Below are 26,893 nucleotides of genomic sequence, written 5' to 3'. Positions count from 1 at the left end.
GCACCACTCAGCAACACCAATGGAGCCTGGAAGATGTTCCAAACAATTGGTTTAAAAAGAAAAAGAGAAAAAAGAAAAAAAAAAAAAAACCAAAAACAACAGATAAGAGGTAAGTCTCTCAGCTAGGGCAAAGAGGTTTGATACTTCTTCCCTGCTCTCCCACACTGAAGCAGGTATTTCTAATGGAAAGTCTATTTTACTGTATATGCTCCATATTGTTAGACTGCTATTATGCTCTCACTATACATCCCCATAATTAATTCCTTGTATTCTGCCAGATATTTTACGTGGTAGGAATAAAGAATAGAGCCAGCCAGTCTGCTTGTGAGCAATACAGAAAAAAACAGCTGCAAATGAATTAAATAAGCAGAACTCAACAATCCAAATTGAATTTCCATTTGCAACTAAATATAACACATCAGAAAACAAAACTTCCTGGCTGAATCAGGACAGCAGTCTTGGAGTTCCAGAGATGCATACAGGATAAATAAATACTGGTGGATCCCAAGATGGCTACCCAGTGATTTTCACCTGTCATCAAGAACTGTGACATTATAGAGAGATGATACTGAAAACTGTAAGGCAGATATGAGAAGCCTCAAAAGACTAATGCAACAACATGCTTCCCTTCTGCTTTTGTTTTCTATTGTTTTGGTAAAGGGTATTCCTTGGAAGATTGCCTCAAAGATGCTTCTATTTTCCCTCATGTCTATTTGAATTCGCTTTACAGCAGAAAAGCTACAAAACCCCTAAGATCTTGCACCATATATATAAGTCAGGATCCCATTCTGGCTGACAAACTGCTGGAGACTCAAATTTTCTCTGCTCTCAGTAGGAGCTGGAACATCAGCTGCAAAGCCCAAAACCTGCCTCAGCCTGTACTTCATGCCATCCCTCCCACGCAGCTGCATGGCAGCAAGAGCTCTGAAGCTCACTCGCTGCCGTAAGAAGTCTCTGCAAGTGCCACACAGAAATGCATCGAGTCAGTGAGATTCCTGCACTTGAACTCTCACAGCATGGGAAATGCAACAGAAAGGCCAAGCACAAAACTACTTTTAGATCTGGGCGATGAAAATATTTGTGCTAATCATGTTGAGAAGAACATACGGCAGGTCTGTTACTTTCAAGCTGTGAAATGGCTCTTAAATTAAGCCCCCACAAGCTTTAAGAATTACATGGAATAATTTACAGTCAAATATATTTGTCCACTGTACTGTTCTGACCGTATCACAATGATACAGAGAAGCAGCAGATGTCAAGGAGCTGGTTCAGAAACTCTAGATCCCAGACTTTTATTAAAATAGGTAACCTACAAAGAGGCATTTTGTCTCAATTCTGATAGAAGGAGCAAAAAAGCTTGGGGGATCTTTACAGATCAGTTGTAAAGAAGAGCTGTGCAACGTATGAGTAGAGGAAAAGTCTGCTTACTGTTGGAGAAAAATACATGGATATGAAACTAAGCTAATTACTGCAATAAAAGCGGAGGCAGGTTTAACGCGCTTGTTCCATGTGGTGCACAGCATTTCACAAGCAGGAACTAAGCATGCTCTGAACATGATGCGTGGTACTGTAAGTCCCAATTGCAAGTTTAAAGACAACAAGCAGAACAAAAAAAGCTCAAGAGGGCCACACTACAGATGGGGCCATGTATGAGAACACTTTTTAATCCATCTGTCCTTACAACGCTACTGTCTAGTAAGAAACTGTTGTTACCCCATTTTATAGACTATACTTGCTGACATAGATTACCCAAGACTATGCAAGGAAGCCTGAGGCAAAGCAAGAACCTGAATTATCTTTCAAGTCACAGGCCAGCATTTCAACTCACCACTGTCCTCCCTCTCCCCTCCTCCAAGAGGCTGACGCTAAAGGGAAACATGGCCTATAATTCTTCTCTTGCATAACATACACAGAATCATCATGTTTGCCAACGTTGGTCTTTCATCATACATCACATAAGGTGCCACAGAACAGGGAAGATCTTTCCCAGCATGTCCATGGAGAGGAATCACTCCTGGGAAAATATACACCACCAATGGCACAGTTTTATTTCAGGTGTTTGGGTTTCCTCGACACAGCACAGCGAGTTCTTGTTTGATTCACAAATGCCGCTTTCATGAAAACAGTTTATTAATAAGCTACGGGGGCAACAGCTGAATTCCTCTTATCTAGCAGCAAGCGAAAGAAAACTAATGCACAGCACAGATTTTATTAAATGCCAGCTTTCTATTTTTACCAACTGAACACAAAGAACCTTGTTCAAATGATAGGTCGTGGCAGCTTTCAGAAAATAATACATTCAAAATTTATCAGAAATGTCCAGAACAAGCAAATCATCCATCAACTAACCTACAGCTACAGTTAAGCACATACACAGTTTGATATGCATTATCATTCAAGTATTTGGCTTTAAGAGGTCTGTATATAATCCTGGGCATCGAGAAATTTATATTCTGGTTTGACACTAACATGTGGCGTGATTTTGGTCAAATTACTGGAGCTTTTATGACTCGTTCTTTCTTCCAGCTACAGCAAAATAGGACATATCGCCCTACCTCAGTCATGACTTCAGCAAAATAGAGGTCTTTGGATGAATTACACCATACCAAGTACTTTAACACCCAAAATACGCACACATCAGTGATAGCTAAATTGAAGCTATCTTGTAAGCCCTCAAGATTTCTTACTGTTTTAAGTCCCACTCATTCATTTTGCAATCATTTAGTACATCATGTGAGACCAGCTTCCCACGGAGACAACTATATTATCATAAAGCACAGAGGGTCAAAACTCTTCAAGAAGGAACTAGGACGCAAGCTCCATAGAGAAAAGGAGCAGACCTGAAAGAAAAATACTGTGGGAAAAGAAACAGATTAAATAAAAGAACTGCATTCACATGTCCATGTAATTACAGTGGGTAGAATTTGAAAGGATGTTTGCTCCCTTGGGAGCAATGATGTGTACTCTAGCCCTCCTACACCATAGAAGCTTTGCTTCTCCCATAGTTAAGTGAGAACTTACATCTCATTCTACCCAACTTGCCTAGCAGCAGCAATGAGGAATTACTGAAGAGGGAGGAAGGAAATCATTAAGGGGTAAAGAGATTCAAAGGAGATACTTGGATAGACACTAAATAACAAGAGAGTCACAGCGTTTTTCTTATTTTTTTCCCATTACCACCTCCTCCCATCCCGCTAAAAAACCCTTCACATTCATCAGGGAACAGATTTTTCTCAGCTTAGTGTATTCAGAACGTCACCAACTGTAACCAAGTCATGAAGCATGTTCTGCTTAGAGAAGATACGCTTTGTGAAACTAAAGTACTTTTATGGCTTGGCACCTTTTGAAGCTCATCTTAAATTCTGGGAGTGGGCAACAATGATTGCTCTCCCAGAATTTAGGAAAGTTAGCTTGTGTCAACTTGAACTGATTTGTCATCAAACATGAAGCAGTGAGGGGGCTGCAGGACCAATTGGAATAAAAGACAACCCCTGCTTCAGCCCCAACATTGCCAACCCCAATCTTGTTTAAATAATAAATAAATAAGCATAAAATAAGCAGTTACAGATGGGGACGTGTACAACAACCAGTTTTGAGGTCTTTGTTCCAGCAGACAGCATAAAATAGTGTCCTAAAACACACCCAATCCTACAGTCCACTGCTTTCTGCTCCACGAGTCCTTGTTCACCCCACTGCAGAACCTCTCGCTGCTCAGCTTACTTCTTTTTTAAGAGAGCCAGGTGCCTGTTACATTTTCCCCAGAGAGGCATTAGATCTGTGATGGTCTGGTGGCAAATGGTGAAAAAAAAAAAATGGTAGATTTAACAACTGCTATTACTTGGGTATACCCAAGAAGCCTATCCTTTCGAACCACAACTTACCCTGCTGCAAGTAGCAGATAAGCTACTCAAGCAGAATCCAATGCTGAAATGCCATTCTGAAAGGTTATTAAAATACAAAGCTTAAAGATTTTACAGTCAAGAATTTGGTCAGTGTACCAACTGTTATCCACTGCAATCAAATGGATTCTTCTTGCAATAGGAGACACGGCAACAGACAGGCCTTACAGAAGACAATAACATGGATTAATTTACCTGGTAGGTGTTGTCAAAGCTGTCATACATGAACCTGGTGATCAAGGAAGTCTTCCCCACTAGAAGAAGAAAAAAAACAAAACAAAACACAGATTCAAGGAACAATTTCAGTGCAAGTTTTAAACAAGTGATTCAAAAATGGTTTCAGGAGGAATTTTACTTTGAGTCCAATAGATCCATACTGTGCAATTAAACCTCCTACAATCAAAAGAGCAGTTACTTCACTTTACAATTGCAAAGTCACTAGTAGACACATTTTTTCTGAAAAAGGGTGACTCCTGTATCATTCCTGAGCATCGGTTTTACTCTCAAACATTTGTGATTCTAGACAAAAATTGAAATAATTTGACCATTCCAGATTCTACTAAGTCATTCAGAAATTTTAGTTGAACTAAGTGAACAAAGGTAATAGGTCTGACAACCCCTACAACAAATTATTACAAACAAGACAGCTCTTCTCACTCATAAAACAAGGTAGCTGTGTCGGTTTAAAATACAACTCGTTGAGCATCTCCTCAATATCACACTCTCCACATTTGTCACACAAATGGCAGTCCCTGCTGTAGTATCACAGTAGCATAAGACAAGATTGAAGAGCATCATTGTTGAGAGGCTTGTTTACCATCTGCCCACAATGCCTGCAGTCCTTATCACTCCATTAACTTCACCCTTCCTTTGACAACATATTCTCTACACCTTTTTGTATAAGCAGGTTCCTATGCTGTTAAAAATGCCATTATCCACCCCAGTGATGGCTGCAGCTCATGACTGGTGTATTTGCTCGGCTGTTCAGCGTTAGGAAGTCAGTCAGCACCGCAAGCAGAAGGTGTCACTGCAGCATGTGCAAGCACACTGGATAGTCACAGAGACACAGGCAAAGCCTTTTTCATGCAGCCATTTGTGATGCTGCAGCTCCTCTGTAACTGCGACTCAGCTTAGTCAGGCTAAATCACAAACTATGTCAAAATCCTCATTTCATAACCGAGATCGACATAAACTGTGTGTATTGTAACATTCCAGCCAGGTATCGGACTACCCTGTAATATCATTTTCCTTAAAAGACAAGTAATATGAGGTTCATTTTAAAACAGTCATTGTCACAACAGTTACTTTCTACTCCTGTAAGACCAACGATACAGCTGAGCTGGGACAAAGCCTAACTTACACTCAACGGACAACTTTTTCCTGCTCCATGCCATCTTCACCCGGAGGGGACCAGCAAGATATGCAGGAACTGGAACATCTCAACGTGCTTCATTTCAATATGTTTAAATACTCTTAATTGTAGGCAAATTATTTAGGAAACAACTGAAGTTACTCAAGAATATATCACCTCCAGTTGTTTTCTTCTGACCTCCTTGCAGTTGGAATTTGCCATCTCCCACTGGCAGGGAAGAAGAGCTGTATGACTTATGTTAGCCAAACATTGCAGATACAGACAAAAGGCAGTTAGATGCGCACAAGCCAAAGCTTGTTTTGTGTTCTTCAAATAAGCTTCCAGAGATGTTAGTCCTCTGCAAGGGTGACCATCAAGGCAATAGGGGAATTTAACCCAAGACTTTTTTGGGGGGTGGGGAAGTGGGGTGGTGTTTTTGGGGGGCTTTCTGGTTTTTTTTGGTTTTTTAAATCTTAGTATAAAACTTCCAACAAAATCCCCAGTATCATACTTAAGCAGCATTTTAATCCATCTGCAAACTTCAGTTAACTCTGTAGAAGTGCTAAACTAACAGGGATCTAGTAGACAGCCTTTGAGAAAAAAGATTTTCCCAAGTAAAAATTTGAATTCCTGTGTGAATTTTTAACATATTCCGCTCCATAGGCATAATCAGGTTTCCCACAAAGTTAAAAAGCTGCCTTCGCAAAGGTAGAGCAAACATTCCCTTCAGTGAGTAGGTTTTTGGAAGCAACACATCGTAGATGGGCAGGATTCTTGAATCCCTTATTTAAATTTATCCCAGGGCCCCAGAGATGCATTGAACAACAGCACAAGCTGGTGCAGGACAAACAGCCATGGGCTGTGAGAGGAAGAGGGTTTCACTCCAGACCCAGCAACAGCAACAATCCTCAAGGGACAGAGATGAGCAAATCCAATACCTTCCCACTGCAGCACACACTATAAATCCCAGTAATGGGTTTTGCGGCACCACAAACAAGCTGGCTTTTCCTCACGTGGCCACTGATGCAAACAGTCAAATTTAATTCTTTAGAGGTGCAAGGGGATGTAATCAAATCCATGAAATAATACCCTACCTTCACTCATTTCACAAAGAGAGAGGAAAAAATAAGGTGCGACTTGGCTTGCTTAAATTTAAGTATCTGCTTCAACAAACGTTTGGATAGAGTGTCTTAATGCACTTCAGTTCTAAGACATTTCTTCTCCAAACAGACCGAGGTTTTCTTTACATAGTATGTCAACAGGCACCAGATAAAGTTAGTGTTAATACCAACTGCTTACAGTTTTAATTCCACCATGACTACTGAAGCATCACCATTTCTCCTTTAAAAAATAAAACTTGCTTTAAAAATCCTGGCGGAAGCCAAAACCCACAATTCCCACTGTATCTATAATTAAAAGGAAAAGTCAGTGAATCTTCTCTTCAGAAATTCACAAGTTTAGATTATATAAACAGACACCTTGTCCAGAGGGTTACAGGCTTTAAATATTCCCTCTTTAAAAGAGCCACTCCTAATACTTAACACCATCTCACCTCTCCCCAGCCTCCCCACACACACCACCCTGCCTGCTGATGGCAGAAACTATCCCCAGCCCTACAAAAAATAGCCGGATGAATCACCTTAGGATTCATATACCATCTGTTGCACACTAAAGTGATGTGGAGGCATGTGCTGATTCTCCTGTGGAAGCCGTGCTGCTATAAGCCCTGTTTCAGAGAGCTTGAACAGAGAATGAAAACACACAGAAATTAATCTATTGTCAATTACGTTGATCACACTTCTCCCATACAGAGGCACAGTACAGGCCCCTGGGCTAGTCACAGCTAAAGCACTGTCACACATGATTTTGTGAGTACACCGAGCACTTCAACATGCTAACTGTATTTATGATGGACCTAACACAACAGTTACAAACTAAATTCCCGGGAAGGATAACCCCTTACGAAAGAAGACCCCATTGTGCAGCTAGCACACCACAACCTGCAGAAATAGCTGGTCTTTTTCCCCTCCCTTGGCAGAGCAACAAGGAAGGGCCATTGAGCCACAGTTCAGCATTTGCTTTTGGAGTCAAGTCCCTGGACTCTTGGACATGTTTTATTTTTACATCAGTTTTTATTCGGAACGTCACAACAGAGTGTTAAGCCCCTATGCATGACTTCAAATATAACAGTAATAAAGAACATTGCCAAAAAAAGAGCCAATTTATTGACTGAGGATCAGGAGAGTTTGAATCCCACTCTGTTACGTATTTTCACTTACTTTCTATTCCATCTTGCTGGCTGTATGTTTATCGAATTATCGAAGGCATTAATTTGGGAGTGATTGCAAGCAAGTTAGAGGACAGAATCAGAATTCAAAATAATCTTGAAAATGCAGAAGTGACCTCAAGAGGAAAATGAAGCTCAGCAGGGAGAAGTAGCATAAGCTAATGCACACAGAGAAGAACAACTGGCTGCTTAAAATATAGATTGCAAACAACTGGGCAAGCAATCTGGGGGTTATAACCAAAGGAAGCAGGTAAGACAGTCAAGACTTCAGTCTTGTTTCGTTAAGCAGGTTTTTTTTAAATCTACAGGGTTAATTTAATCTCTTGGAAAAATTTCAACTCACAAATATGTCCAGGGCAGCATTAGTCAGCGACGCAGTAATACACAACATCTTTTAGGCCAAAATATTTCTGGTATGCTGCTGGGACACACATTAAAAAAAAGTTAACATTATCCTTGGAGGAATAAAGGTGGGGGAAGAAATGCTGCAAATGGGGTTTTACCACAGTGCACAGCTTTGGCTGGAGCAGCGAGGGGGATTCTGCTGGACACACTGACAGCAAATGAGGAAAAACCTCCAACAATTCAAGACCTGAGGAAGAGCTTTGTGGCAAGAAAAAAAGGCAGTTTGCATAGTTTACCAGAACAACTGAAATGTGATGGACAGCAGAGGAGTAATTTAGTGATAAGGAAAGGTGGTCTCCAGCCTCTTTTCTTTCTGTAGATCAAGATCTAACAGCTGAAAGCCAAGTCCAAACAAAGTCCTACCAGAAAAGGCATGCAATTTTAGAAGTGAGGGTAATTAAACTCTGAAATAACCTATTCAGCTAGGCAGCAGATTCTCCTCCGTTCCTTGGCACGCAGAGTTGTGAGATGTTATTCCAGTGTAGGAACTTACATGCAAGGCATCCGAGAATTTTCTGAACCAGAAAGAAGCTAAGAAAATAAGTGATTAACCAAAGAAACCATTTGTTCCAACCCTGCACCTGAGCACCAATTTTGGAAACTCTTCTGTCCTTAAATGGCTGAACAACAGGAGCAGCATGGGTTTCATTAGATGAGTTTTCTGCTCCTTGATCCAATGAAAAAGAAGTCCACATTAACCAGCTCCTAATCACACAGCTGTGGCTCAGACACCATTGCTTAAGTGCACAGATTATCAAGATACACTCCTGGATGGGAAGGCAACCAGCTCCAACAGGAGTTTTTAAGCTTGTATCCGACTTGCTCAGATGGTTTTCTTCAGCTATACCAGCTCAGGAAGAATATGGACCTAGAGATCCACTGGTGGCTCTCACACTGAACTAGCTACTCACCAGCTGCAACTGTACTCACCCTCCTAACCATCAAACCTGAACAGCACACGTTAACACACACTGCAGGGCCTGTGTGGTGCTTTTTTCTAGGAGGCTGGGGGAAGAGTAGAGAGAGAAATATTTTGCTGTACAAGGCAGTAAGTGGAAGCATTCATCTGTATTAATTCTGATAAGCTGCAATGTTTTAATACATTATGGGACAGAAAGAAGTAGGCTGTTCTGATACATAAAAACAGGAAACTCCTAAAAGGAAAGGTTTGATCACTGGTTCAGCACAGAAACAAGTTGATGCCCAGGTACTAACATTCTCCTAAATCAGCAACTGAATCGGTGGCAGCAAACAGCAAAGTATCCAAGACATATAACTGAGTTAAAAGATGGTAACTTGTGAAGTTCCTATCAGCGAAATTGCCATTAACTATGAGGGCCCAAATTCAAAGCCTTCAACAGCTAATTGAGTCAACCTGATCAATACTCTTTGTCTGGAAGCCTTGAGCCACTGCCTAGCACTTATTTCAGAAAGAGCATTCATCTGCAAGATGAAATCAATACGCTAATCTCATAGTTCCAGCAACTTTGATCTGACAGCAGCGACTGGAGAGATTTCAAGGTCGTTCATCTGATTCTTGAAGACTGCCCTGTCCCACTTCTGGGGCTTTGCGTGCTGGAGATTTGTATGTTCAGCGCCAACCACCACTAATGACATTGATTAATAGTGCATACCAACAACTCCTCTGCACCAGTGCGTGCAGAATACGTGCAACCAACTACCACTGGCAGCACTACAAGCAGCACTCCATGCTGTGTGCTGTAACGAGTCACTGGGGAGACTCTCACAAGAGCCAGGGATGGAGGAGACCCATTAGATAACACAAATCATCTCCCTGCCAGCACTGGATTAGAAGGTCATTTGTTGCCAGGCAGAGTCTGCAAAGGGCTCAGGCAACAGTCAAGAGTGACCTACAAAGGAAAAGTAATTGGGATTGTGCCACTTCTTCGTATGATGTACGAGAAGAGGGAGCAGGCCTTACCTCCCCATTTCATTTTCTTAGGCACATGCTTGCGTCTCTTATATTAGAAATTCACATCTTGTCCAAGGATTCTTCCAGAAAAGTCACACTTAAATCTCCGAGTTCAAGCGAGTTGTTGTTTAGCACTTTCAAAGCTTCAGTCATAAAAAATAAAGCAAGATACATCTGCAAAGTAAAATTATCTTAAAAATAATCAATCTATCCAGCCTTTTCATTGTAAAGCTAAAAAATTCCACTTGAACTCTCCCGGTTCTCAGAGGCAGACTTGGTTAACAGAGACTTGCTAAAAGCCTAAGTTAAAGAGAGGAAGATGAAGAAAGCCGCCTCATCACACATACAGATAAATCACAGTGTAATCCCAAAATTTCACTTGCCCTTTGCAAGACTCCTTTAAGATTTGGTTGAAGGATAAATCCCAGTGACACTACAACTTTCTTTCACAGATAAGCTCACCTCAAAATCTTCACTGGAAGCACTTCCTTTACTAGACACACCATAACACAGCTAATCCAGTAATAAATGAGGTGCTGACAAGGAACAGTATTTCTTACCAAGAAGCCAAACTCTGTTCTGCCCTCAAGTCTCAAAACAGATGACCCGATACCACTTGAGGAGTCCTGTTGAAAGATACAGCTCCAAGATCTTCCAACTACTGGCCTCACATCAAATTTCGTGCTTAGATTTGCTGTTACTTGAGACCCAAGGCCTAGAAGAGATGCTGAAACTCAAAGATTTAATGCTGAGGATCAGAGAACTTGTTAGTCCAAATCTGGAAAAAACAACCCAAGGCAACAAGAGGAAAAAGCATTGCTAAGAACAATATACTGAATTATGAATGCATGAAAACCATTTTTAGATTTTTATTTAAAAAGAAGCCCCAAAAGGAGGATGCTTATAGTTGACTTAAAATGATCTGTGTGAGCCAGTAATCAAGAAGAGTATTTTTAGGTATGTCAGTCTGAGTTCTTAAAACAGAAATGCTGTAATAAAGTGATTAAAGCAGCTTCTTTAAAAAAAAAAATCCTCCTCTGCTCCTCACTGTCAAGCTATGGCAATTTCACCCAGTTCCCTGAAAGCGAGAAACAAAACTCATTCATTATCCCGAAGACACTGACAGAGCCAGCAGACTGCATTCATCTAACAAATTCTCAGTAAGATTAAGTTTATCCATAGTTGCAGCTGAGGAACTCTGAGGATAGCATCAAGTCTAGTCACAGAGAGCAGAGGTAAAAGGCAGAGTTGATGTGGTCTCGCCTCCTTGGTCTAACTAAAGAATTTTTTACCCTGAAGTTGTTTTTTTTTCCCCCACTGATTCCACTTCTGCTCAAAGCAGAACGTCTTCTATTCTGCCATTTCTTTCCTGATGCAAGACACCAGATGAGATCAGACCAAAGGACCATCTGAGCCAATACTCTGCTTTCTTAAGACTCCAATAAATCAAAAGGGGAAAAAAAAACCAAACAGGGAAAAAAACACAGAAGAAAGCCTGCGAAGAATAAACCTTCTTGAAATACATCCATGCCTCTACCCTCTGTAGGTAGCTTTGTTTACAACTAAAATTACGGAGTCTTGTAAAAAAAGTTATTTTTAATTTTAAAAAGCAGGGCTATAAGTATTTAAAAATTTTTTTAGAGCAAAGGGCAATATTAAATGCACATTTTTCAGACATTTTCAAAGCACATTTTGGCTACACAGGATAAAGCTGCCTGAAGGATGCCCTCCCAGCCCGGTTGCTGAAATGGAACGGCTGCCCCCATTGATTCCAGGAAATAAGAACATTTTGTACTGTTAACACTACAAAAATTGTGCAAGTGGCTTTCATACTACTTCAGTGGTTCCTGCATGATACCAAAGCAGCAATGGCTTCTTTATGTACAAACAAAATGGTTCAAATAGCGTCTTTTAAGATAATTTATTCCCAGCCTAGTTAAAGATCTCGGTTATAAATTATACTCTTGTCCTTTTAAACAGATTTGCTTCTTTAAGAAGGAATTTAAGATTCTCTTTAGGAAGTTAATGTAAAATATCCAGAGAGTTACAGGGAAACAAGACTCAAAAAAACAAGGAACAGTTTTGTTTTGTTTTAAATAATTTTAGTAATTAAAGAGATGTTGCATCATTTTCTACTCTAAACATATTTTATTTCATTCACCCCAGAGAACAGAGGCAACTCACCTTGATTTTAATTGATTATATTTTTCACATTCATTTAAAATAGAACAAACAATGGACAAAAGCTAGTGGCCTAGATCAAACACACAAAGACCTGCAAAGGAAATTGAAGTACCTACAGTCAAGCCGTCAGCTTCAGATCAGTTAGGCATAGGGAGCCCTGAGCAAGGAGCATACTCTGAAGAGAAAGCCCATTTCATACACTTCCAGCACTTTTGTCACTTCTATTTTAGTTGCAACTTCTTTGACAAAGGAAATTTGCAGCTACATTGCTCTACACAGGAACTATAGGCCAGTGAAGATCTGCAGATAACCTGCTGATGCAAAACATCGGTATTTATATATTTCTTTGGCAGTTCAGTAGACATTTTGGTCCATCATAAGGATACTTCTAAAATGTAAAAAAATAAGTCAAAGTCCTTCAAGAACTTAAAAGCAGGTTCTACAGGCTGCAGACGACTGAACTCCACAAACTCTCACGCTCAGAGTCCTCTGTGCATGGCAAATGGTAGGCAGCAGCACAGGAAACCAACTGTTGTTTTGCAAACAACAGATCATCACCCAGTGAAAAACAGCAGCAAAAAGATACTGCTGGCAGCGGCCAGCAGCTTGTACACGGTTGAGGGGGGAAAGGACAGACAACAGAGCAACCAATTCAGAAAGGGTTTTTTGGCAGTTTGTGTAGGTTTTATGGCATCCTACCTCAAAAAGTAATTCTAGAAAGGCAGACAATCAATAACGATGTCCAACAACCGTAGTTGACTTTTTTAGGCCAATGAATCCTGCCAATCCTTAATTTCTTTTCAGGTCACCACCCACAACAAAGCCTTTTTTTCTCCTTTAATTAAAAGCACTATTGAAAACTGTTTGATACAGTCGTGGATCAATTACTTTGACCTCAGGGACTGCCGGTAGTCTCTAGCTCTCAATTTGAGAGTCATTGGCTTGTACCCACAAAGCAGAGTACATAAGCTAGCTTACTGCTCCTGGCATACTCATCTTATACCTTGCCCGTTGCTAGCACAGCTGTATGAGTCCACACATCTAAAATACACTGCAATGTTTGTATCATGCTATTCAGTCACTCCAGGGATGTGAACTACACTTAACAAAATCTGCAGCTACAAGTCTGCAAAAAGGCATGAAACCAGCACTATAATGTCTACAAGGGAGCAGGTACATGGCAATGGGTTCTTTTTTATTCAAATTCAAAGGAAGCAGAAGAATAAGGAATAACTGTCCCCTTAGAGTGCTATTTCATACAAAATAATATCTCCATTCAGTAGCCTTTTACAACTGGAGATGAGGAAAGAAGAAAGCTCAAGCTGCCATCAACGACACCCTGCTCTGACACCTCCTGTCTTCCTGTTCCTCCCCAAATTAAAACAGAGCAACAGATCAAGACAGTAAAACACAGGCAAGCACATGCTAAAATTCACTAGCATAAGGTCCATCAGGATTTTCTCTAACTCTACCACCTCCTCCTTCCTCATCTTTGAAAAGATGCATCACCGTTCCCAGCTAAAGGTCTCACCCTTGCGCATTTTTCACACCTGCCCTTATGGGCTGCAGCACTGGCAGAGACATTTCACATCCTATTTGGTTGTGACAGCTTGAACTGACCGGGCATTATTTCTTATCAGAAGTTTTAAGATAGATGAGTCCTCAGGAATTCCCAGCAGAGGATTCGCACAGTCCAATTTCATCCCCATAGCAGCCTGTCCTGCCTTAGTGAACTACAGGGAACGTGCTTTGCATTTTCTTATTTTCTATTTACATTTGTTAGTCACCAGTTGACAAAGCAGTAAGAAATAACTTACCACCGCCATCACCATATTCAAAGACTATTTATATTAGAAGCAATTAAAATTAATAACTCTACAGAAACTAATCAACTGGATAATACAACAGACTTTCAGAAGCCCAAGGTAATCCTGAGGCGTATCAACTATTTTTTTTTTTTTCCAATCCCAGGCTATAGTATTGGACATTACATAGAATCTTAACATCTTTACTAACCTTGAAGTCTCAAATTCATAGTGTGAAGTAATATCAGTGCCCAATCCTCTGGCTCAGGTTAAGATGTGCTGCTCATTATCTAGCTCCCTGTTCAGGTAAGATGCTGGGAGGAGGATTGATCCTTTTAAAAATTCACTTTTTTTTTTTAAACACACATTTTACCACCTTCCCAGATGAACAGTAATAGCATTGCCCCGGTTAAGAAAACCAAGAGCAAGGGCTCTGCACAAAATGGTGATTAATTTAATGAGATACAGCATCTGACCAATGAACCAGTGAAAGGACCAACATGGTAACTGGCCTCAGAAACACACCCTTTTCACCTCCTCTCTATACAGAGCCCCGAGTATTTTAAAGTACTGAAAGATACTGAACAAAAGGTACCTATTTTCTCATTGTAAATTTGATTTTCTTAGTCTTTACAAAGATTCTATCCAAACTGGACTTCTCAAGGCAACTTGACACAGTTTTGTTACAGCTGAGCATCTGATTCAGGTGCAAAGACAAGTTTTACTCATTATTACAATTAAGTGAGAAACAGCATGGCCAGAATGTTTGCTGCTGAGGAAATTTGCATTTGCATTTTACCATGTAATAATCAAGTGTCTTGAACTTCGGTCAACTCTTTGTGATGGAAGAATTTTCAAGCAAAATCTTTTAAAACCTCAATATCTCAGCAGTTCCCAGTAACCTCACAAACCAGAAACTGTGACATCAGCCTTTTAGCTCACTAGACAGCCTTCAGCACTCCAGTGTTAAAAAAAGCCTGCATTTAACAAACTAGAACAGACCATAAGCTAGGTATACAAGCCTAGATAGATGGTAGGAAGCGTGCATGAATATTTATGACTGTCTGGTGCAGAACAGCAGGAAGGGAAGCAACAGAGTCGAGTGAACTAGCGTGATATAACAAGGAATGACACCTACCTAGCAGATGAGCACACATAAAGCTATTATGTGAATGGCTGATATCATCTGCAGTTTATTCTCACATGCTACAATAACAGGGACACAAAGAAAAGAAGCAAGTCCGTTTTCACATTAGCACCGTTTTAAACACTAAGTATATGAAAAAAGATACAATGATCCTGCATTTCACACACGTTGCTCTTCACTCAATGCTCTTCCTTTCAGAGACAGAGGGCATAGTATGATTTTCCTAAAGGATTCTAAAGAGTTACGGCAAAAATACATTATATATGTATTTTTGTTATAGTCCCAGGAAATCAGTGAAATTTGTAGCTCCTTAAGTCTCAGTAAAATGTCTTCAAACAGTAGACCCCACTAAAGCTATTTGTCACTCAGGAGGCAAAGATTCAACTATTCTCCCTGCCCATAGCCAAAGATTAGTTTTTTAATGACTTCTAATAGAAATTGATAAATATACATTTCAAGCGATGCCCAAAATTATCTAAGTTTCACAAGCATTTGAGACCTTGCTGGAAGACATGCCCTTGCTACTGAGAAGCAAATAGGAAATACAATTTTGTCACAACCCAGATGTCATCAGAGCAAAGGGGGTTTTGTTCCAGTCAATCTCTTCAGGCAATAACCCACACAAACAAGAGTTTTCATGCCTGCTGCCTGGCCGGCTGCTCTTTCCTGTCAAGTATTTCCATAATTTACAAAAAGGGACCAATTACTCCCTTATCTACAACAACCAGTAATCAAATGATTAACACTTCAGTAACTGCCTTATAAAAAAAGATGACTATGAAAATACATGTTAGTCTGAAAAGCTCATTAACATTAATTTTCATTCAGTCTTTTCTTTGAGAACCTCAGAAGAGCATGTACTTAGTGCTGTTTTCCTAACAGAAGTGATGAGACCCAGCTTGTGCCACAATACTTCACCCAAGACAGAAGGAAATTGAGGTTGATGCACTTTTCTGACCTAGAAAGTTATTTTTTCCCAGGGTCTTGCTAACAGCCATGCCCAGCAAGGCCTGTAACATTTGAACGCTGGTGTTACACAAAAGCAGAAGCTTAAGTAACACCCATTCTTCCAATACAGCCTTTTATATTCCTGCTAAGGAAACCACCAGCTCTGGTTCAACAAGCTCAGACCTCCAATTGGAAAGGATCCTGTCTCAACAGTAAAACATGATCTTTGATAGCCAGGTTGTCCCTGACAATATATATTTAATTTTTGGCCCACTGAATAGGAACAAGATTCTTATTCGCTAGTTAAAGCCCTGCAGATAGCAATTATTTATGCTCACACATGGCCGCTTCTTTTAGGTCCTTTATTCAGAGGGATAGATGGGTGGAACCAAGGACTGAAAAGCTGCCCTGGCTAGCGACTGTCTTCCAGAAGGAATCTGCAATAGGTTTTGGCATAAGTATTAAATTTTCAGGAGCTCCATGAGTAAAAATTGTCCTTCCAGTTAAGTCTGCCACAAGGCAATTTGATGCAGATTCGAGAGGTTCTGCATCTGTATTAATTGAAGTATTAGTTTGTATCAGGTTTCTGCTACAGATTTTTTTTTTTATTACTCTCTAATATTACTATAGGAGATACACAGGAAACATTAGCTCTGTGAAACTACACTCCTGTCATGGTTTCACCCCAGCCGGCAACTAAGCACCCCATAGATGCTCACTCACTCCCCCAGGTGGGATGGGGGAGAGAATCAGAAGGGTAAAAGTGAGAAAACTCGTGGGTTGAGATAAAGACAGTTTAATAGGGAAAGCAAAAGCCACACACGCAAGCAAAGCAAAACAAGGAATTCATTCACCGCTTCCCATCGGCAGGCAGGGGTTCAGCCATCTCCAGGAAAGCAGGGCTCCATCACGCCTAACGGTGACTTGGGAAGACAAACGCCATCACTCCGAACATCCCCCCCTTCCTTCTTCCCCCAGCTTTATATGCTGAGCATGACCCCACATGGTATGGAATATCCCTGTGGTCAGTTGGGGTCAGCTGGCCCGGCTGTGTCCCCTCCCAGCTTCTTGGGCACCCCCAGCCTACTCGCTGGTGGGGTGGGGGGAGGAGCAGAAAAGGCCTTGACTCTGTGTCAGCACTGCTCAGCAGGGCCGAAAACATCCCTGTGTTATCACCCCTGTTTCCAGCACAAGTCCCCAAACACAGCCCCATACTAGCTGCTGTGAAGAACCAGCTACCCCAGCCAAAACCAGCACAAGTCCCAATTTGTTTTTAAGTAAAAGTCAATACAATCCAATGCAGAAAAACTTTGCAGAACTTGAGAATTTATTCTCTCTCTCCAAAAGAAAGAAGCTTTCCAAAACCCAGCAGTTCAAGATTGGTTCATGTCTTAAATTTGAAGTTCTCAGCCTTACCTTAGGTTAGCTAAACATCTGGATAGACACACATGTGTGATTAAACCTAGCTGAACACTGTTAATATCTTAGTCTCTGTAACAGGGAATGCATAGCTAGTCATGAAAGCTATAAAAAAAATGCTCTCTTCTTCCTTAAATGAAAAAGTTTTCCTTTTATTCCTATTCTTGCACTATAAATTTTCCCAGTCTAATTCCCATTGTACACTATTTCAATTTTCTGCACATATCTAGCAAAAGAGTTATCGCAGAATGGTTTGGATTGGAAGGGACCTTTAAAGATCATGTTGTCCAAGCCCCCTGCCACGGGCAGAACATCTTGCACTAGATGTTGGTTAGTACCAACGTCGTTGTTTTCCATTATAAAAATCGCAAGTTAGACTTCCTTTCCCCAAGGGAACCTGCTCTTAATACTGAGGAAAAAAAGCTCAGAGGGGAACTCTTAACAGTATCATTTCTGCCACTCAAAAAGATGCGAGCGGACACACCGACAAGTGGAAAAGCCCCTTGTTCTGTTGGGAGAGGTCTTACAGTCACATCTCGCTAGAAGATTCCGCCTTCCACTTTGACAGCTGAACTGGCTCACTGTTATATTTTAACAGTTTAGCATCTTCAGGTTGCTCAAATTTTCACCCCACCCTTTTAAAAAAGCATATGTTCCAAGTATTTTGTGTCCTGAACTAGGCTCTGCTGATCAAGATCATCTACAAACACCTCTGGAAGACTTTTGGGGGAGTGTGGGCCAGGAAAAGTGTGAAAAATACTGTCCTTGCAACTGGCTGTTGAGCCTCTTTCTTGACTTCAGGCTGCAGCGGGGGGGACACAGACCCCGGCAAATGCTTGTTCAGAGACAGTCTCTGTAACAGGGAGGGAACAGACAACAGGAAACACTCAGGAGAACACCCTCAGTGTCACAAGGCAGAGCCCAAAATATTAAAAGCACAACTGTACTGTATAAAAAACTAACAGCCTTCCTATACAGGTCAGAAGAACCTGCCTAGCTCTCCTGAACACAAAACGCCGGTCCTTCTGGCATCAGGGTCCTTTTGCGCAACACCTGCCAGAACATCCTAATTATGATCTTCGCTAATTGCTTTCAAGCAGCACACCCCAAATCTTGCTTCAGCTAGCCTCAGCGTTCATGACACCGCAGCTCCTGAAAAACTGCATGTGCTACCCAATATAATCACATGATGCACTCTGAAGTAATGTTAAGCCTATGCTAAACCTCACATACACATTCTCCAGGGACAGAAAATGGACAAGAAATTGCCTCTAACAAGCAGAGTAACAATTCTCCCAAAGGATCCTACCTTTTATGCAACCATTCCACCAAGATCCAAATGCCACACTATGGAAAAAAACAAAGGACTTTTACAGCTGACAGCTAGGTATTGAAGGATGACTGGATAAAAGCCTGCTGTGCCACTGATCTAAGTATTAAGCGCCATATGCATGTATTTTACGCTGTCTCTAAGCATTTTAAGTCCAGCAATAGAAGCAAAAAATTGTCACTTGTATTTAAAGTTTAGCAGTAGCTAAAGGGAAAAGGAAGAGGCAGAAAAAGGTACCTTCTATTATCAATCTTTTTTTTAAGTCAACATCAGCCTCTCTGCTTTCTTTAGACATTAGAATCCTATTTTGTTTAGTACTACACTTTTTTCTTGAGGGAGATGCAAGTTAGTTTTATCTGGAGTTTACTATCTCTATTTATCAGTAATAAACTAAGCCACACATTGAGACTCATCGTTAATGGCCTGTAGCAGGCCAGAGTAGAAGGCACAGCCTAGAGACGTAAAGCTGGACAAGGCTCCCCTTTGTATTTCAGTATATGAAAGGTTCACACAAATCAATAAAAAATTGTGGAGGCTAATCACAACTCTAACGACTTAAACTCAGTACTCTTTTCCACTAAGTAAATCCTAATAAGCACTGGCATAGTTGATAAAAGTAGAACAGTATGACTGATTATTAATGCATGGGCAAGATTTCCCTTAGGATATACACCAAGCCTTGTGACAGTGACAAAAATACATGGTGATAAATAGCTTCATAAACTCTTGTGGGTTTTGTCAGTAATTAGCTTTACTTTTCATCCCAAAATGGGAAATGTATGAAAGAGCACAATGCAAAAAATCTTGTTCTATTTGCTCAGTCATGGCCATGAAGAAATGAAACACTAAACATGGGTCAGTCCTCTAGTTCTATCTCATAACCACTCAGTTTACAGACTTTGCAGCTGTGATTGTTTTTAAACAATTAAGTTGCACCCTGCAAAGTTTCTATATAAAAGCTGTGGTTTTTTCCACCACATTCACTAACCTGTAGAAAAGAATAAACAAGAGTCAACCCCTCACTACTGAACAGGAAGGAGCAAGTCTATTAAAATTACAGCAAGCTAAATATGATAGTTTGATTACCCTGTCAAGACAGTAAAATAAAAAAAGCATGGAAATGTTACCTCTTAAGCACAGATATAAAAATTCATTTTAAAATATTGGCCTTGTGTTATGAAGATGAAGCCACTCGTCTAGTTTTCTGCAGAGGAGTTCCAAGTCAACCACATAACATAACCAGTGCCATTTTCACAGTTTAAAACATTTCTAAAAACAACAGAGCCAAAATTAGTGTCACAAGAGGAGGACCTTCAGGCAATTTCAGTTTTCTTCATCTGGTGTAACACCAAGCATCTGGGAAGTTACACAATGCCACTTTATGAGAACTACTTCCAGTTTTCTGTTAGCGAAAACATCTGTCATCTTTCATGTTTAGAGCTCTGAATCTTCCATCATCTTGTACAGGAGGGCAGAATATTCTGCTGTCTCCTAAGCCATGCATGCTGCAGGTGCACAGACAGTCCCTCATAGGTTGAGAAGATGGAATTTGAATTGAGTTTTCAAGAAGCAGAATCCTGCCCATTTCTGAATGATGGACATCCTTTAAGCTGGCATGGAAGTCAGAAACTGTCCTCTATTGCCTATAGCAGACCAAGCTTAGGAGCTTTTCCTTGGGGGAAGAGAGTATAATCTTGTAAAGACCTGTAACAAAAATGCTAAGATGGTATGCATGAAATACGCATGTAAACGTGTGCAACAACAGGCAACAGCAGAAGAAGGATTAACGGAATTGCACATGCCAATTGCAACATAGCGTGGTAAATGTGGTTTCATTCAAATGACCAGATAGCAAGAAGAGGAAGAATAAACCTAAGATAAGGTAACAAGAACTGGAGCCATAAATTCCCAGATAAGGAAAACAAAAGAACAGAAGACTCAGGAATTTTGCCCAAGCCGTAAGAGGGATGAGACAAAATACCTAGAGGAAAAGTCCCGAACAGTTTCAACTCCTAAGTGGTACATGAGGACAGTCCACAAGTTAAGTGTTACAAAATCTAGAAGAATCCAAGAGACATGATGAGGACTCACCTTTGTCCCGTCCTGTGTCACATTAAGCAACTCTGGCCACAACATCAGGGCACACATCTTGATCCTTTTGAGGACACGGATGAGAGTGCATGCAAGTAAAATTTATGCTAGAGTGACTGTGAGTGAAATCTGTTCAACTGGAAACAAACAACTCCTTTCACTTCCATAAGGGCCTGCACTGAGTTTTGTTACGCTATTTTTTTTTCAACGCTATGGCTCTCAAGAATGGATTCTGGAAACTGGTTTCCATTCCTGACTTTCCTAAGCCCTGGTTCACTACATTAGAAGCAGCAGTAAGCTACATGGCTGCCTTTCATATATAGTCACCACAATTTTTGTTAAAAAAAGCCCCCATATTTCAAGAGCATGTGTAGGAGTCCCAAGTATGAGCATATTAACCCTTTACATATTTCTAAAAGGAAAATCTTCACCTTTTGATGACACTCGTTTTAAGTATTTTGAAAAAAATATCCCAAAGAGTAACTATTCTTGCCCACGGCAGAGAGAAGAGGCAGATGTCATGCAGATGAGTTCAAAACCAAAGAACAGGAAGAATGAATGATACGCTCTTGTTTGCTATGCGAGATACCCAGGAAAACAGGGAAAAAAGGTATTACTAAGCTTAGTTAATTAACTAAAAGTACTCACACATTACCTTTACATTTCAAAGACTGCTGCACAGTCTCTTCTTATTATTTACCAGGAATGAAAAAAAACCCAACATTTACAGTCCCATGAAGATATTTTTCACCACAGCCTGAAGATTTAGCTTTCCTTCTTATCTTATATAGTTAAAGCTCTTTAAAACAAGTTTCCAATTAGGCTTAAAATATTCTCTAAAGGACTTTATTATTTTAACTGCTCACGAAATGCCTCAGAAGTAAGGCTCTTCGAGCCTCAGCATAAATATTGATAACAAAGCAGCACCTCTATGAAACTGTAAGAGCACTTGGAAAGATTGTAAAACATGACCCAAGGATCTTCTGATCAAGTCTGGATGACCATGAAGCTAAGGAAGAAGAAAGATTCAGTAGTACAGAAGCCCATGTGATGACAGCCTCTATTCAAAACTTCTTAGCAGCAAGGCACAGCAAGTGGAGGCAGGAGCTCTCAGCTGCAGGTCAATATAAGGAAGAGAATTTCAAGTGGACCCAATCAGCAACTCAGCTGGCAAGAAGGTAAGTACATACTGGAAAGCAGAAGACATCCCATGCAGAAGATGTTATTGGAAAGCTCTTCCTACATCTCAGAAGTGATTTTTTTAAAAAGGTGATGAACGGCAGCAGTAGTTCTTGCAAAGTCATGTCTTCTGGACTCCTCACTATACTTTTAAACACTGGAATTCACCCAACACATGGAGAAGTATTCCACTATCAGACTGTACAACCATCTCCAATATTAAGCTAAGTTATATTTGTATGTACACTTCTGTGGAAAAAAACATTTAAGACCAGATTTGGGAGGCAGGGGAGATGGAGGATGACAGGGGAAGGGAAGGAGGAGGAACAGTAATAGATCTTGGATAGTAAAGTTCTCTTCATTCCAGTTGCAATTTAGTTGGGAATGGCTGCCTGTCCCTGAGCCAGAGTATGAGGATTTACAAGACTCAGTTTAAAATCAAAGAATGTATAAATCTTGTATAAGTCCATTACTAAAGACAGAACAGCACTGAGGTAAGTATGCGGAAAAGGGTTTAGGAAGTCCCACCAGAGAAAGATTAAGTGAATTTTATATTCTCAGCAAGTCCACGACTAAAAGTTAATTCAGGCTCTAAAATGACACCTGTATGCCTAGGCAAAATACGACAGACTGCTGGTACTACAGAGCTATCTCCTTTGGGCTGTGATTCATGTGTCCCTGAAGTGGTAAGGGCTAAGCTGAAGCTGGGCAGTAAACAGGAGTTCAGAGTCAGAACAGATGACATTTAGTAGTGACTTTTTACCAAAACATCCTGTTTAGTTATTACTTCAATAGTCCCTGCAACACTTTGGCTAAACATTTCCTTACTAATGCAATTTTTGGACAAATTGCAGAACAACTCTAGTTAACTGTGTTCCAGTTTACTCAATAATAAAACACACAGCTTTGCTGTGAGCACATTCAGACAAATTAAATGCTTTTAGAGACACCTCATCCTTAGAACATCTTCAGTCTAGGCAGAAATGCAATTACATTAACACTTCATAAGGTGCTCGGAGTACCAGCAAAGAAAAAAAAACCTGTTTGTTGTTTATATAATAGCTTAGAGACAACTTCTACTCGCTGTATTTTTTCTTTTATGCATTAATGTTACACAAAATTTCAGTTAGAATTTCAGTTCCAATTTATGCGTATTTTTACAATGCAAACACACTAGCACACATTGCAAATGCTAAGACAACTTCATCTTCGCCAAAAAGCTTTAGCCCTTGGGTCAGGTTGTTTCAAAAAGAGCTCTTGTAAAGTTATACTGCCAAGCATTTCAGTGAAGCAACAAATTTATTATTGAGACATGCAATACATATTGAATGCCAAGTCACTTCTAGCCCAATCAATGGTTTCTAAACTAGATTCACAGAATAAAGCCAAAAGAAGGAAAGTTTGGTCCATTAAATATTTACTCTGCCTTTAATTTTAACTGCATGTTTGTTTATTAACTGGGTGGTGGTTTGGTTGGGGTTAGTTTTATTATTTAAAATGCTTTAATGGTCCACTTGCTTCTTACACAAAAATTTGAACCTATCAAGTTTAAAAGACCAGCATTTAGGTTTTATTATTGTTATGCAAGGGTAGCTTAATATTCATGTTAGTTAAAGCCTATGGGGATGAATTCACTTTTTGAAGCATATACTACATATAGGCAACATCATTCAGACACTCCATTAAAAACATGTGCAGCACTGAGCAAAAATCCACAAGGAGACCTTCAGTAATTAATCATTCATAAGATCCAATTTTTACATCCCAGTATTTTATTTTTGAATACCTGATTATCTGCTTGTAAAAGACTTGGAAGATGTAAAATGCAACATACACAGATCAAAAGTATTAAGCCACTTTGGACAGATATTACATTGGAAGTGTGGATCTGCTCTTTAAGAAGTGGTGCTGGTAAGTACACCTGTTGCTCTGCACTGAGCGGAAGGAGCTACGAGCTCCTCCATCACCTAGACCACAAGATTCAAGCAAAACAGTTATTATAAAAATACCAGTTCCAAATTCAGAAGACTGCTCTGAATATTTTACATTAGCATAAAGTCAGAATCAACACAATTGTTTCCCTCTCTTGCAATTACAATTACTTTTGGAACGAGCACATTAAGAGTAAAAATAAATATTCAGGACTTCATTCCACTTCTCCAAAATTAGTAAGCTTTAGGTGAATACGAGCAAAAAGTACGATCCATGCTCTTGTGAAGCACTTTCTCATATTTACTGAAGAAAAAGTGAGAAAGTGGCAAGAGAATATATCCCTTCAACTAGATTTCCAGATTTTACTGCCGCGTTAAGTTCCTCATTTGAATGAGAGATTAATCGTCACAGAAACATTCTGAAAACAAGAGGCAGACATTCAAAAGATAATAATGAATTTCTGATTTAAATACCTTTAACACACTATTTGTTTCCAGGACAAACCATATTCACAGGTAGTTTACACAGGAATCTGCGTATAAATCCTCAACATAACAATGTTTTGCAAAAATAACTTTTGCTAAAATAGGATGAACTAAAAATGATAGGCTAATACATCATCTAATACAAGAATATTCTTCTGGATTCTTCAGAATTACACTGCACTGGTGACATTTCCCTGTTTCATTATCTCTGTGGTATGGCACCACGAAGAATAATGTCCATTTCTCTGCCACCATTGAAAACAAACCTTAGTATCTGAGGAACATAACACAGTAACAAGAGAGATTCCTCCTCCCTATGCAAAAGTACTTAAATACTTTCAGAAATCCAGAATTTTTCTTTGCATCATTCATCTTCTCCTGAGATTTGAGTATCATCAATGACAATCGTAATACATACACTAGAAATTACATCAGTGAAAAGACTTGTTGCCATGTCTAATGATTAGCTACCTGAAACCACCAAGTTCAGCTGCTAGTTAGTCTCCTTCCTGGATAACCTCAGATTATCTTCCTTTTCTTCTTTGGTACAGAGTCCCAGGATTGTGGTGGGTTATTTTTCCACTCTAGTCTTCAGAGCATTAGAATTCCAGTGGTCTCGCATCTTTCAATTTTAGGCGTAAGATTCAGAAAGATGAACAGCAACTTAACAGTAAACAGTCTAAGAATAGAACTAAATCATTTTACATTAATGCTTAATTACAATTTAAAATTGATTACAAAACTGAACTTCAATGAAGCGTATTTTATGCTTCTTCTCTAAAACAAGTCTTGATCAAAAATTACCCGTGCAGTTTGCTTCTGCACTGAGACTGCCAAAGACCAAGACGTGAATATATTCCTACCACTTCAGAATATGTACACCTGAGAAAAACCTTGCCTAAACATAGATGGTCTATCCAGTATTCTCTAAATGTTGGTGATTTTGAGAATGTAATCTAAAAGCAACAGTACCATCAGCTATAAATACTATTTGGATTACATTAATGTGCATGAAAAGCTGTATTCACCAGATACAAAAGGAATCACATCTGCTCCAGAGAGCAGAAAATATAGGCAGAAGTCAACAGGAAAAGAAAGGGGATTGAAAAGTTTGGATAGCTATATGGGGTAAAGCTATTTTATTCAATAAAAGCATATCAGTTCTCAGATTTTTTGCAGTCATAAAGGCATACCAAACTGCCCCCTAAGAAATTTCCTTAACCTACACTTATTGACAGTGAAAGTCAGTGAATGCTATTCAACGATTCAACATTTGCGGAAAGCCTTGATGATGACGTGTTCAGCTGCTTCAAGTTACTGTGCTGCGTAACTAAGCGTGAAGTTTTAATTCTGTCTATTAATAAAGTTAATACATGTTTATCATATTTTTCTCAAGAAATTGACCATTCTCACAAAAAGCCAAAACTAAACAGAGAAATTGGGATGAAGTTCAATAGTCGTGCTAAGTAAAATATCTTAACTTTAGCTTTCAGAACTATTGAAGCAAAACAGAATCTTCTCTCATTCAGGAGCAAATTAAGATGATAATTCAAGCACTTCACTGAACAGGTTACATGGACAGAGTCCTGCTAAGTTTAGCACATAAATAGATTCTACAAAAATGTGAAGTCATTGCAGGTACACCAGAACAAAACTGAATTCCCTCTGCGTGTTTTATTACCACAGCATGAATGCATCAATATCAGTCAATTTTTTGAAGGCTACCATGCCCACCCCATGCCTCAACACCGCACAAACATTATTAAAATAACTTCAGTCTTTGTAAAATCTCCAATTTTCACTTTAAGAAAGTGTGACACTGAACTCTACACTGGTGGCCATATTAGAACTTTCCAATGAAGTTTATAGAAAAAAAAGAGGAGGAAAATTTCAAATTACTAGACACCCAAAACCCAGATGAAAACATCCCAATGTTATTGATAATGCTGCCTATTAAAGGCAAACTATTTGAGTCCAGTTGAGGAGCTGGCACATCTGAAAGATCCTTGCAGCAAAGACATCCCAGAACACCCCAATTCCTGTCAAATGACTTGGAGCAGCCGAGTTTTAACCTTCAGCTTCTTCTTCTTCCTTCTATTTTGAGCTGTTACACTTCTCACTTGAAAACTTAACTGGATAGTACACAAAGTGCTGATGGCACACAAAGCTGCTGATACAAGAAGACACCTCATTCCCTGGTTCTAGAGCAGCTCAAGTACTCTGTACATCACCTTAAAGAAGGAAAAGTAAGTTCATTTACTAGACACTAGTAACACAGAACAGTACAGCCTTTGGGATTGCTCCTGAACTGTACAGATTTCACAGAAAAATGTATTTGGGGGAGAAAGAGGATAATATCTGACAAAGGTTCACAAAATAGTGCAAATAACTTTCTCAAAGTTCTTAAAGGACTGTAAAGAAATATCTAGACTAAGGAATTTATCCTTTCTTTATAAAAAATATTTAAAAATATTTTTTATCTCAGGAACTATCCAGGC

The 26,893-nt window shown here is 39.7% G+C and overlaps 1 protein-coding gene across 2 annotated transcripts in view; it reads right to left on the bottom strand.

Annotated features, from left to right (window-relative positions):
• The window catches only part of RAB6A (RAB6A, member RAS oncogene family), a 22,872-nt gene extending 18,723 nt beyond the window's left edge, over positions 1 to 4,149 (bottom strand). The window contains exon 1 of one of the 2 annotated variants that reach the window (XM_009577036.1): positions 4,095 to 4,149. In XM_009577036.1, coding sequence (XP_009575331.1) covers positions 4,095 to 4,124 — 30 coding nt within the window. In that variant the 5' untranslated portion in view covers positions 4,125 to 4,149. The remainder of the gene's footprint in view (positions 1 to 4,094) is intronic. The other variant, XM_009577035.1, reaches the window with a different exon arrangement.
• Between the last annotated feature and the right edge of the window lie 22,744 nt (positions 4,150 to 26,893).

This window comes from Fulmarus glacialis, unplaced genomic scaffold, assembly GCF_000690835.1.
Source record: "Fulmarus glacialis isolate BGI_N327 unplaced genomic scaffold, ASM69083v1 scaffold12094, whole genome shotgun sequence".
Taxonomy (NCBI): Eukaryota; Metazoa; Chordata; class Aves; order Procellariiformes; family Procellariidae; genus Fulmarus; species Fulmarus glacialis.
The sequence above is the reverse complement of the archived record's forward strand: the minus strand, read 5'-3'. Positions and strand labels throughout refer to the sequence as shown.